Raw genomic sequence first — 12,947 nt, 5'->3', positions numbered from 1 at the left:
TCTTCTCGTGGATGGAGGTGTCACTATTATGGGGGCGTCGGCTGTGTCCTGTGTGTTGGGTCCCTCTGTGGCAGTGGATGGAGACAGAACTGCCACTGGGTGATCAGTGTGTCGGCGCTGGCTAGGAGGAGGAATTCGGTCTGGCGCTGGCTAGGGATTCTTATTGGCTGGCTCTGTCTTAATTATTAACCCATTTCTATTAATCTAAGTATTTCCACATGATCTTATCTTACCAGAGAAGGGTATGGGCCTGTTACTCCTTCCTCTACTCTAGATTTATATTTTAAATGGTCTATAGTTATTCATCAACAGGTGGAACTTTCCTAAGGAATTGGTGATTTAGTCACCACAATGTTCCAATATTATAGGGATTCATGTTTAGTTTTTTGTTTTGCTTTGTTTTGTTTTGTTTTGTTTTTTGTCCCTCGATGTATGGACTGAGGTAGATGCAATGTTGCAAAAAATCTTTGCTTTCCTTCCCCTCATGAGCACTTTAATAAATCATATAAACTTCCTGCTGTTGAGCATCCATAATTACTTGCTTTCTAACCTGAGTCCATGCAGGAGATCATGGGGCTAGCTAAGTAAGGTATTATGAATGGCTCAGACTAGATAACAAATCTATTACTGTAGCCTGGTGTTTGACTCTTTTAAATAAAGAGATACATGGAACACCAAATATATTCTTCTACATAGACACGCACAAACACACACACACACACACACACACACACACACACACACACACACAGCTATGACATTTATAGGTTCCTTTCTTTTCTAAGAAAACTGCTTTTGTTTTTGTTTTTCTTTTTAATTTGTCTATATTCATTGTATATGGTACAAGGCTTCATAAGGACATTTTGTACATGTATATTTTATACATCCTATATCTTCTACCGAAGAGTTTTATTTCCCTCCCTCTTCCATTAGCCCCACTATATTTCACTAGAGTTATACTTCCCCTTTCATGTCCTATATACATACATTATTTTCTGTACCTACATAAATCTTGGACCTCCAAATGAGAAAGACCCTGCTATATTTAGATTTCTGCTTTTGATTTACTTTGTCTAATTAATAATGTCTAGTTATATCCATTTTCCTGAAAATGGCAACATTTTATTCTTTTTCATGACTAAATAAATATCCATTATGCTGATTAGATTCTCCTTATATTTAATGTAACTATGAATAACATATACAATCATATACAGTAATCTGTACACTTTCATAAATTTAAAGATTAATATACACCAATCCACTGACCAGTCACTGTATAATGTTACAGTAGTTATGGGTGTGAGTTAGTGGTATACAACTTATCAGGTATGTATAAAGTCCTGTGCTTTATAATCAGTACTGAAAAAAGTCATAATTATCACCACTAATTTCCTTCTTAAACACAATCTCAATCTTTGTCTCATTCTCCATCTCTGTGTCTACTGTGCTACATTTAAGCCCAATGCCAAAGTCTGCCCCACAGACATTCTGACAGAAAATCACCCTAGCAAACTGATGTCACAGTTTTCATCCTTCTGAAACAAGGTAGAAAACTGACTTTTTGAAGACCTAGCAAGTAGGTACCAGAACTTTTGCCATGAGCACAGTTTTACTATTTTCAAAGATGAAGCACTTTTTTTTATTATATCACAAAGTGAAATTAAATTCTGCTATGCACATGCATGCTTCTGTTTCCCATTCATTCTCATGACTGTGTGCCAAATTACCTCCATAAGAGACAAACATTTATAAATCTCAAAGGGAAAAGAGGCAACACTCACAGTAAATGGTAAGGCAGCTACAAGAAGTTGGAAATACTTAAAAATCTTCATTGACAAATAAGCACATAAGCTGCAGTTATCCATCAGATAAAAATCTCCTGACCTCTAGTTTTCTCCTTGCAATTGCTTATGCTCCTGGAATCTAAGTCTTGGATTATTGCAGGCTTCTTTCCTACATCCTTGAAAATCTGATTATATTGTTATTGTCTTTCCAAAATATTCTGATGTGTATCTCTGACAGGCTTTGCACTTGCTGTGTGTTGCTGGGCTTGAGATTCTAGCAGTCCTACTGCCCATGCTTCCTGAGTGTTGGAATTTCTGGTAGGCTCCACCATTTAGCTTCGTCTTAATATGTTTCCACCATTTTCATACAGGGCTGTATTTCAAACCTGGAGAGAGAGCTCAGTGTCTAAAGTTCTTGCCATGCAAGCTCGAAGAACTCAGCTAGATTCCATCACTCACATGCAAAGCCAGTTTTGGTGGTTCACATGTGTAATCTTCCAGGAATGAAGCACAGGCAAGAGGGTCTCTCATCCTTGCCCACTGAAAACAAGGATACAACTTCTGAGAAACAATGCTTAAGGTTAACCTCCTGCCTCCACATGCATGGGTATACCAATTTCACATACAAAAGGCCTTTTCTCAGACAGTTGGGGCGTAGTCTGTCATGGATGGCAGAAAAGGTGGAAGCAAGCTAAAAACAATGATACGCATGTATAAAAATATCTTAATGGAAAATATAGTTTTGATCAGGCCCGAAACAATTGTTTGGTATTATATAAGAGACAAGTGTAATTTATACTACCATGGTTTTATGTTCATATAATTTTTGTTATATATAACACACAATAAGAACAACTTCCATCCTTATTTATAGAGGATCCTCTCCCCCACCACCACCCCAGCCATCAGAGATGCTGTTGATACATCTCATTAATCCTTGCCGAGAATCTTCTAGGTGTTGAGACCCCAGTTTTATAGATGTAGAACAAGCAAGCATAGGCTTTTGTTCACAAATTTCAAAAACAGATAAATTATTCTCCCCTCTACTATGTGTCAGTTTCAAAGGAGGTCATTAGAGGGAGGTGGCTAATGTGACACATGAAAAATGTGCTAACAACTTTAATATGGAATGGCAGATTCAAATAGATGAAACAGAAATGTCCACAGAGAGGTTCTGCAGTCTTAATTTAAAGATCCCAAAGGAGTGTGGGAAGCTCTGTTTCTGTTGTTTGTTTTGAGCACCAGAATGGTAATAAAACATAGAGTCTTAGTTTCCATGGGTGCAGCATTAAGATAATTCTTAAATATAGAGCCCTGGTGAGGTTTCTCTAACAATTTGCAGATGACAAGGCCTCCGGGTAGATGAATAGACTGAACACATTTTCTCTAGACACACACACAGCTGCAAGTGTCAGCAGCGACCATGGAAGTGGCATAGAATTCACATACCATACAGAGCAGAGAAAATAATTTCCTCACTATGTATTATTTTTAAATATTTATTTCTCTTGAATGAATGAATGGGCAGAGCAGGACTGTACTGCAAAAGTGATGTGCTCACTCACTACATACTGTGATGGCCTCTTTTTGGACCACTGCCAGAGGTTGATTTCACTCAGTGTCCTGTGTTTCTGTTCACTTTTGTCATATAACTTGAACCTGATTATTCTTTTGCTTACATTTTCATGTTTATATAATACAAAACAGAATAGAAAAAGTTTTTAAAAATAAACCTGTCTCAGATGTGCTTTTATAATATTTTGTAGCTATTACTTCAGTGGTGCATCAGGAATTACAGCAAAAACAATTTCTGACCCTAAATAATACAGTAATGTGTGTGTGTGTGTGTGTGTGTGTGTGTGTGTGTGTGTGTGTGTGTGTGTGTGTGCCTGTAGAGTATATTGTACAGTGTGTAGTTTATGGGTATAGCGAGTGTGTGTGTATGTGTTCTGTGTTCAGTGTATGTTTATGGGATGTGAATGTTGAGACAAACATAGGGTCAAATCTGAAACAAGAAAACTGTTACTTAAAGCAAAATAACTTCAAGTACTTATATGGACTTAAACAAGTACTTGTGGGTCACTAAGAGATAAACTGTACTCAACTATGAGAATGTTTTAGTCTGAAAGCAGTTTTCAGAACATGCTTTGAATGTTTATTTTAACTTATTTATTCTGTTTTAATTTTTATTCATTAGCTTGAATTAGAAACAAGCCTGCTTCACATGTCAACCCCTGATCCCTCTCCCTCCCCTCCTTCCTTGCCACCACCAACCCCCAGCCCATCTCCCTTCTGCTCCCCAGGGAGGGTAAGTCCCTTCATGGGGGATCGCTAAAGTCTGTCATATCATCCAGGGCAGGGCATAGGCTCTTTACCATGTGTCCAGGCTGAGAGAGCATCGCTCCAAAGTCCTTTCCTACTCCAGGAATAAATACTGATCTACTACCATATGCCCCATAGAATGCCAAGGCCTCCTCACTGACATCCACTTTCAGGGGTAAGACTGAAATATGGGGTCCATGTGCTCCCCCTTGTTCAGGTCAGCTGTTTCTGTGGGTTTCACCAGCCCAGTCTTGACCTCTTTGTTATCACTCCTGCCTCTCTGCAACTGGGTTCCTGAATTCAGTTCAGTGTTTAGCTGTGGTTGCCTGCTCTGCTTCCATCAGCCACTCTATGAGGGCTCTTAATTGGCATATAAAGTAGTCATCAGTCTCATTATAAGGGAAGGGCAATTAGGGTAGCCTCTCCACTATTGCTTAGATTGCCAGTTGGTGTCATCCTTGTATATCTCTGGAAATCTCCCTAGTGTCATCTCTCCTGGAACCTATAATGGCTCCCTCTGTTATGGTATATATCATCCTGCTCTGCTCTATTCTTCCCCTGACTCAACCTTCCTACTCCCCCATTTCCTCCTTCCTTCCTCTTCCCCCCTCTCTTTCTCCAGGCTCCCTATCACCTACCCCATGCTCCCAATTAGCTCAGGAGATCCTGTCCTTTTTCCCTTCTCTGGGGGACCATGCATTCTTCTCTTGGGGTACCCCTTGTTTCCTAGCTCCTCTGGCAGTGTCGATTGTAGCTGGTAATCCTTTGCTCTAAGTCTAAAATCCATATATGAGTAAGTACATACCATGTTTGTCTTTCTGTGACTGGGCTACCGCACTCAGGATGGTTTCTTCTAGTTTTATCCATTTGCCTGTGAATTTCAAGATTCCGTTGCTTTTTTCCCCCTGCTGAGTCGTACTCCATTGTGTAAATGTATCACATTTTCTCTATCCATTCTTCAGTTGAGGGGCATCTTGGTTGCTTCCATGTTCTGGCTATTACAAACAATGCTGCTATGAACACAGTTACTTAACTCTGACAAGGCCCAAATGGGCATGGTCAATGGTACCTGTGACCAGGCCCAAGGAGGCATAGTCAGCTGTACCTCTAATCTGGGTTTCTCGCTACACCTATCTAAGAGCATGGGATATCTTTCCATTTTCTGGTATCTTCTTTAATTTCTTTCTTTAAAGACTCAAAGCTCTTGCCATACAGGTCTTACACTTGTTTGGTTAATGTTATCACAAGATATCTTCTGATTTTTGTTATTATTGTAAAGGGTGATGTTTCTCTGATTTCTTTCTCAGTCCATTTATCATCTGTATATAGTAGGGATACTGATTTTTTTTTTGAGTTAATCTTGTATCCTGCCACTTTGGTGAAGATATCTTTCAGCAGTAGGAGTTCCTGGCAGAGTTTTTCAGGTCACTTTTGTAAACTATCATTTCATCTGCAAACAGTGAAAATTTGACTTTTTCCTTTCCAATTTGTATCCCCTTGATCTTCTTTGGTTGCCTTATTCCTTTAGCTAGAACTTCAAGTTTTAAGACAAAACCCATCTACCTAGCCCTGGGAGTCTTAGAACTCCTATGTAAATGAGGTTTGTTTATACCTCATTATGCCTGGGAGACTTTGAGTTTTTAAGAAGAAAGCAATAATATTGGAGGAGTTGGTGGAGAGGAAACAATAATCAGAATATATTTTATGAAATGTAGAAGGAAAGATTACTGTTAGTGACCTCCTTTAGTACATTCTCCACAGAACAAATAAATTTTCTTATCCTAATGCTACACTGCATTTTCTTATCTATTTTATTAGTAGTTTTAGAGATAATACAAATCAATTTTCTAAACTACCTGAGTGAAACACAGCACAGCCATGTGCTTCTAAAACTGATAATGCTTTGGGGGAGACAGGTCACCAATGTGTGACTGTGAGACCCAATTTTTTGTGGCAGGATGGTAGAAGATAACATGTTTTAGATTGCAAAAGGTTCCCAGAAGTCCATATCCTAAAAGGTAGATCTTCAGTCTAGCAATTCTGGGTGGCTTTTGAATCTTTATGGGGTTGGTCAACTTAATGGAGAAATGTTAAAATATTGGAATGTTAAACCTTTGGAATTTGATTATGCTGGGGTGCATATCTTTGGTCTGTCTTACACATCCTAGATACCATGAAATGACCACCTTTGAGGCCATGAAGTAAGATGCTGTACCACATACCCTTTACCACGAATCTATGCTTTCCCCTGGACTCAAAGCAATATAGAGCCTTCTCATCATGGATGAGCCATTGAAATTCTGATCAAAAACAAATCTTTCATCCTCATTGCTATCTCAGATATTTTGCTACAAAGATGGGCACATGATTAACATACTACTTCATTGTCAGCTAGAAGGATAGTTAATAACATAGCAAGTGCTGAATACAAGTTGCTGGATAAATGGTGTAGTCAAATTAAGTACTACACAAATTCAGAGACAACATCCTTTCATGTTCTCCGATCAAAGAACCAATGAAACTCAAACACAAAAGTTTGTTTTGTGTTGCATTGCCTCTGTCTTCAAGGAGTCTTAATTTTGGACTTGAATACACAATATAAATAAATACACTAAAATAAAAAAGTAATTACTGGGAAAATTAGACTAGCCTAGTAAGAGACATGCCTATATGAAAATTCAGGAAGTAGCAATGTCCCTTTTAATCATGTTTCTGCTTTCCTTCTTTCCTTCCTTCTTTCCTTCATAGCTTGTTTGTTTCCTTCCTTTGTTCCTTCTTTCCTTTCTTCTTTTTTTCACTCTTTCTCTTCCTTTTATTATGCAAAATATTTTAATTGAAATACAATTACTTCATTCCTCTTTCCCTTCCCTCCCCGAACCTTTCCTATATACCCTCTAATATCTCCTAATCTTTGTCTTCCTCTGAAATTGATGGCCACATTTCCTTACACACACACACACACACACACACACACACACACACACACACACACACACCTTAAGTCTACTTCTGTTTTATATATGATTTTAAGGCTGATTGTCTTGTATTGAATAAATAGTTAGGAGGCTCACCACTGTAATAGGCTAATTGTTTCTCCACACTGAAAGTCACTAATTGCCTGCATTTCTTTGTATAGGACTGAAACTCTGAGATTTTCACTCTTTTGTGGTAATATACCTATTGGTTTTGACAGTGTTCAGGTCTTTTTAGGCAGCCATTTTTAGGAAACACAGTGCAGATTTCCTGGTTTTGTGTTTCTTTCAATCTTTTAGACTCTCTTTTGAAATGTTCCTCAAATTAAGTTCAGGAGTTGTGTTGAACATGTATCCACAGAGGCTGGGTTCCCTATGATGCAATGATCTCTGAATTATGCCCAGTTGTGGTTTTCTTTAATTAAATCAATTTGCTGTAGAAAGAAGTTTCTTTGATGAGGGGTGAGAGCTACACTTATCTGTGTGTATAAGCATAAGTTTTAGATTGTAGTTAAGAATTGTACTGGTCTACTAAAGTGATCATAGTAGGTTCTCTTCTAAGATCCACGACCCCACTATACCTGCATATTTGGATGTTTCTAATACAAGGTATGATTTTTTCCTGTTGAGCAGACTTCAATTGGTTGGAACCACCAAGATATGAGTGCTATTATTGTACTTTTAAGAATATCTTGCCATGCTGGTCAATGTTGTTGTTCATAGACATCACAGCTGTATAGGCCTATCTTTGTCAGCTTGCAAAGTATTTCTGATATTGGGAAAGCTAGACCACAGGAAGGAAATTTCCAGGTGAGATCCATCTCAAATCATCCAGTTCTTTATGCTAAGTGTACAGTGTTTGAGAAGTGGGGACTTACTTATCCTTAATCTCTGAGAGGCCATCAAAGGCATTATTAATAGCCCATACTGTTTTGCCAAGCACTTATATTACTCTGACTAATCATTTGACAAAGGGTTGCTCATGACATTTTTATGTAGTCTATGGCCCTTTGGGAGCAATGTCAGCTTGAATGGCATGACTTCATTTAAAATTATATATAACATATTAAATATTCTATGCATCACATATAACTTTAAATATAAAATAACATGACTCCTTGAGACTTTATTAAACAATCTTGGTGTTTCTTTTTCTTAATTCCTCTTCAACCGTAAATGTGGTAATTCCCAGAGATGGTAGAAATATACAGAAATGACTTCTTTTTCTCTAATACCCATTCCTTTTTCTTCATTTAGTCTTTTACTTGAAGATAAATGCCTCTTCTATGTGAAGTTTCAATTCAGAGTAGGAATTTCTGTAATTAGTTAAAATGCTTTGTTTCTTAGTTCAATTCAGTCACATTATAGTTTTTCACATCTGTCCATGTGCTATATAAGCTTAAGTTACATATGTACTTTTCTATCCTACAAATCAGTAATAACTGATATTAGGACAATTTCCAGAGTTAAGGTGAACTTTTCTCATCTAACTAGTTATTCCTCGTACATGTAGATATTCAACACAGTTTTGTCAATCACAAACCTTTGTTTTTCTCCTCTTTGACTCAACTGCTTAACATTTAAAATACTTAGATGGCTTGTTCTTTCTTCTTTAGCACCATAAACCCATTCAGAAACAGTTGACTTTAGCACATTTAATGGTAAGTTCCCTTCTGGGAAAATTTTATATGCCCAGTCTTTTCAATCATTGCTATGCCGGTAAAGAGACTAAAATACAATTGTAATGTGTGCAGTTGTACACAGACTTCATTTAGAAATACTTCTGCATTAAAAACAACTCCACTGTGGACTTATGATTGAGCATATTCATATTACTTCACAGAGCTTAGATGGCCTGTTGACAGATATACGAATTCATGTTTAATTTCTTTACCACTTCTCAAATGCCTGAGAAATTTATCATTTTCTCCCTTTTTATTGCAATATAAGAAGGCCCACTAAAATCCATCAAAAGCCCTATTTTTTTTTGAATTCATCAAATTTGGTGACATCCTCCAGTCTACTTTGCTTGATATATAAACTTTTATTGTTGTTTTTGTTACTATTATTTCTGTGGTGACAGTTCCCAAACACAGGGATTTGCTCTTCCTAAACAAGCAAATTGCCACCAAGTACATGCCTAGTTCTACAGTTGGTTGAATTAACACTTCTGGAAAACATGATGGTGCCTTTATTTTCTTAAGCAAATTCCTTCTTGGACATAAAAGTTTAATAATTAAATGAAAATCTTTATGGTAGGTGAATTTAGACTCTGAACTAATAATAGTTTACCTAAGATAGAATTTTAAAAGTTGCAAATTTCCCACACATATATTACCCCCTCATTTAAACTTTAACATTTCCATGTGAGTAGGTATTCTCATTTTAATATTATTTCAACAAATAAACTAAAAAAATTAGGTTCAAAGAAACTAAAACTACATACCTACTCATCTATGTATAGTTAACATGAGCAGAGCCAGAATTAGAATGAAAGTATTTGGATTCCTCAGTCCTTAAAGTCAATTTGCAAATGAACAATAGTGCCTCATTTCCATGGTCAACAGCCCAGGTTTACATACTTTAAGCAAGCATAATTAGCATTTGAGCATGCCAGAATCAATCAAAATACTCCATATGTATTGATTCCCTGCAAAAATTTTAGAAATTTAACATAAGGAAATTCAGTCTCTGAAATTTAAAAACGTAGCCAGAGAAGCCAAATTTTCTAAATTATTGAAATAGACTATGCACCCACACTGAACATACTATGCAAACTTAACATTCTTTTGTCTGTGTTTAAAGACTAAGAATGGAACACGTATAAGTTGATTATATTCCCCTGGGACTAAATTTCATTGAGCTTATGGAATATTTCACTTGTATTTTGTTGTTTTATAAGTGCACAGTAGAAGTTGAAATTGTGTTTCTCTTCTAGGGATTAATTTATATCCATGGGAAAATGTCCCTTCATATTCATTTTATCATTTTAATTTAGAGACTTCCATAATAGAAAAGAACTTAAGGGCTTTTATTGTTGGAGCTGGACATCCACAGTCACTTGTTCTCCATGTTTTGATCAGTATAATGACATCCATCGGCTGCACAAAGAGGCTTCTTTGATAAGGGGTGAGAGCGACACTTGTCTGTGGGTAAAAACATAGTGAAAAAGCAGTTAAAATTGTAATTTCCATGGTCATTATTTTAAATATTTTAACAAATTATTTCCAAGATGGAAAAATATTTTAGGTTTTTTTATTTTTGTCATTGTTTTGTTTTTGGAGGTTTTTTTTTTTTTTTTTTTTTTTTTTTTTTTTTTGACTTTACTGTGGGATTGGGATCTCCTTTTCACATTTGTTGAATGGTGTTGCATATCCTATAGAAAACTAACAGTTTTTGAAAATTGTCCTCCTATGTGTTTTACCTCAAATTGCAAAGCCCCATATTTTGGAGGAGCACCCTATTTTAACTATTTATGGTATTCATAATATTAAGATTAAAGCAGTTTTGTAATTCTCCTCAGAAACAGCATGAAGAATTTGAGAATTCCATTTAAATCAGTCTCCCATTTGGGAGCACTCACAATGTGATTATACCTCTGGGATGAGCCCACAGCATTGTCAAACTGAACAGCATTTCCCTGTTTTTCTGTGGAAAGTAAGCAGGCAAAGGACAGCATTTTTGCCAGGAAAGTGATCACAGCTTCTAGAGATGCAGAAATAAGACTGGGGGAATGCTTGTGAATGACATCTTTTTTTTTTTACTTTTATTGATTATTCATGTATTTTACAATATGCATTCCAATCCCATTTATCTCCCCAATGTACCTTCTAACCTTGTAACATCCCTGCCCTCCCCCCCAAAAAAATCAAAACCAAATTTAAAAGAAAAAGAAACAAAACAGCAGAATCTTGTCATGGAAGCTGCAGTGTGGCCTGTTGAATCACAAGTTTACCCTTTAGTCCATTCATTTTTATTTTATTGCTAGGAGTCATTGGTCTAGTTAGAGGCCTCTGGTGTCTGCTACACGACAGAAAATGGGTCCTTACTGGGGCTCCTCATGGATATGGCGTTGTTGTCCTGTGTCGTGGAGATGCTGCTGTTTTGGATCTGTTGGTTTGTCCCCTTCACATGCTCCAACAAGAATCAGAAGCCAAATGAACAATGACCTTCCTGTCTGCATGATGAGAGTCATGATCTTTTGATGAAATCTTATTAAGTATAGCTCTAAAAGATTTCTGTTGTAAGTAGTGAATTGACTTTTAGCAAATAAAAAAAACCTAAGTTGTTTTTCAACCTATCCAATGCAGGCTAGCACAACACTTTTTGGTCAGAGAGATAGTCTTATCCTTAAATTGAAAACACAAATTTACTAATTCATTTATTTTTTCTGTCTTTCCCCTTACTTGTCTTCCTTAGGTCCACCTCAGAAAGCAGTATCACCCAAACAGGACCATGAAGATAGGAAACGCGACAAAGTCACAGACAAAGGAAGTGAGAGTGGGACTTCCTGCAATGAGCTCTCCACATCTAGCTGTGACAGCCACTCAGAGGCCAGCACTCCACAGGACAACCCGCCCAACGCCCAGCAGGCTGCAGCTCACCAGCCTAACACCTTAACCTTGGATCGACCCTCCAAAAAAGCACCAGTCCAGTGGATGCCACCACCAGACAAGCGCCGAAACAGTGAACTCTTCCAGTCACTCATCAGCAAGTCCCGGGAAACCAATCTCTCCAAAAAGAAGGTCTGTGAGAAGCTAAGTGTGGAGGAAGAAATGAAAAAGTGTATTCAGGATTTTAAAAAAATCCACATTCCAGATTGTTTTCCTGAGCGCAAACGTCAGTGGCAATCTGAACTGCTTCAGAAGTACGGGTTGTAGTCATGCTGGTGTTCCTGGCTTGTTTTAATGGCATTCAATGTTTACTACAATGTCACCACCTGACTCTTGGTAGGTGTGATTCTTGCTGCTCTTCCTTTTTGTGAACAGTGGATGTGGGACAGTATTTTTCTTTTCATTACTTTGTTGTTGTTTTTAGAAACATAATTTTTAAAAAATGAAACCAACAAATGTGTGTCAAAATGGTGTATCTGATTCAAGCCATTTTGTAATAACGAAAGTATATTGTGCATGATGAAGAAACTTAAGAATCTTGATTTTTGAACTGTGGTCACCTGGACATATTTGTCTCTCTGTAACTCACCAAACAAACAGAAAAATCTTCATATCACACCAACTCAGACAACTATGTGGATGAAGCAACATGAAGTAAAATTTTAGGTGACAGTTTTAGAACCCAAATCTACAACTGTCTAAATGTTAATGCAATAAAACAAGTATTATTTTTGCATGAACACAATGTTACAAATAAATTGCAAGAAATAGGGAAGATCTGTTTGTTGCTATGAAAGAAAAAATATTAAAATAAAGCAAAAATTATATAAATATTTATATAGTTTCAGGCAAAGTTTATAAATGTAAGATGTCTAGGAAATTGAACTTCCTTTGTTCTGGATCTGTGGTCCTTTTGTGTAGATGTATGGTGTTTCTGTATGTTAAGATGGTGTAAATATGCCTTTTACTGTTATGTTATGGCATCAACATTCATCTACCAATACTAATCATGATTATTTCAGTGAAATGAGTCTTTTTACATCATGTTGAGAAAACTGGTACAATAATGATTTAAAAGATCCTATTATCATGTTCATCAAAATAATCAAGGGAAATGGCAAAGAGCTTTATGTGTTTATTAAAAAAGGAAAATGTGTTAGAATTCTTTTATTTCTACTGAGTTTTCTTTAAAAATATTTTTATCATCTTCAATTTCCACATAAAACACCATATTGCAGAATGGTTGTTAAAAC

At 36.7% G+C, this 12,947-nt stretch overlaps 1 protein-coding gene across 1 annotated transcript in view; it reads left to right on the top strand.

Annotated features, from left to right (window-relative positions):
* Positions 1–12,334, top strand: part of Kctd8 (potassium channel tetramerization domain containing 8) — a 226,401-nt gene extending 214,067 nt beyond the window's left edge. Inside the window, exon 2 of the mRNA XM_035453235.1 lies at positions 11,501–12,334. Within this exon, the coding sequence (XP_035309126.1) occupies positions 11,501–11,961 (461 nt within the window). The 3' untranslated portion in view covers positions 11,962–12,334. The remainder of the gene's footprint in view (positions 1–11,500) is intronic.
* The last annotated feature ends 613 nt before the right edge of the window (positions 12,335–12,947 follow it).

This window comes from Cricetulus griseus (assembly GCF_003668045.3).
Source record: "Cricetulus griseus strain 17A/GY chromosome 1 unlocalized genomic scaffold, alternate assembly CriGri-PICRH-1.0 chr1_1, whole genome shotgun sequence".
In the NCBI taxonomy this organism is placed as follows: domain Eukaryota; kingdom Metazoa; phylum Chordata; class Mammalia; order Rodentia; family Cricetidae; genus Cricetulus; species Cricetulus griseus.
This window is presented reverse-complemented; position numbering and strand designations above follow the sequence as displayed.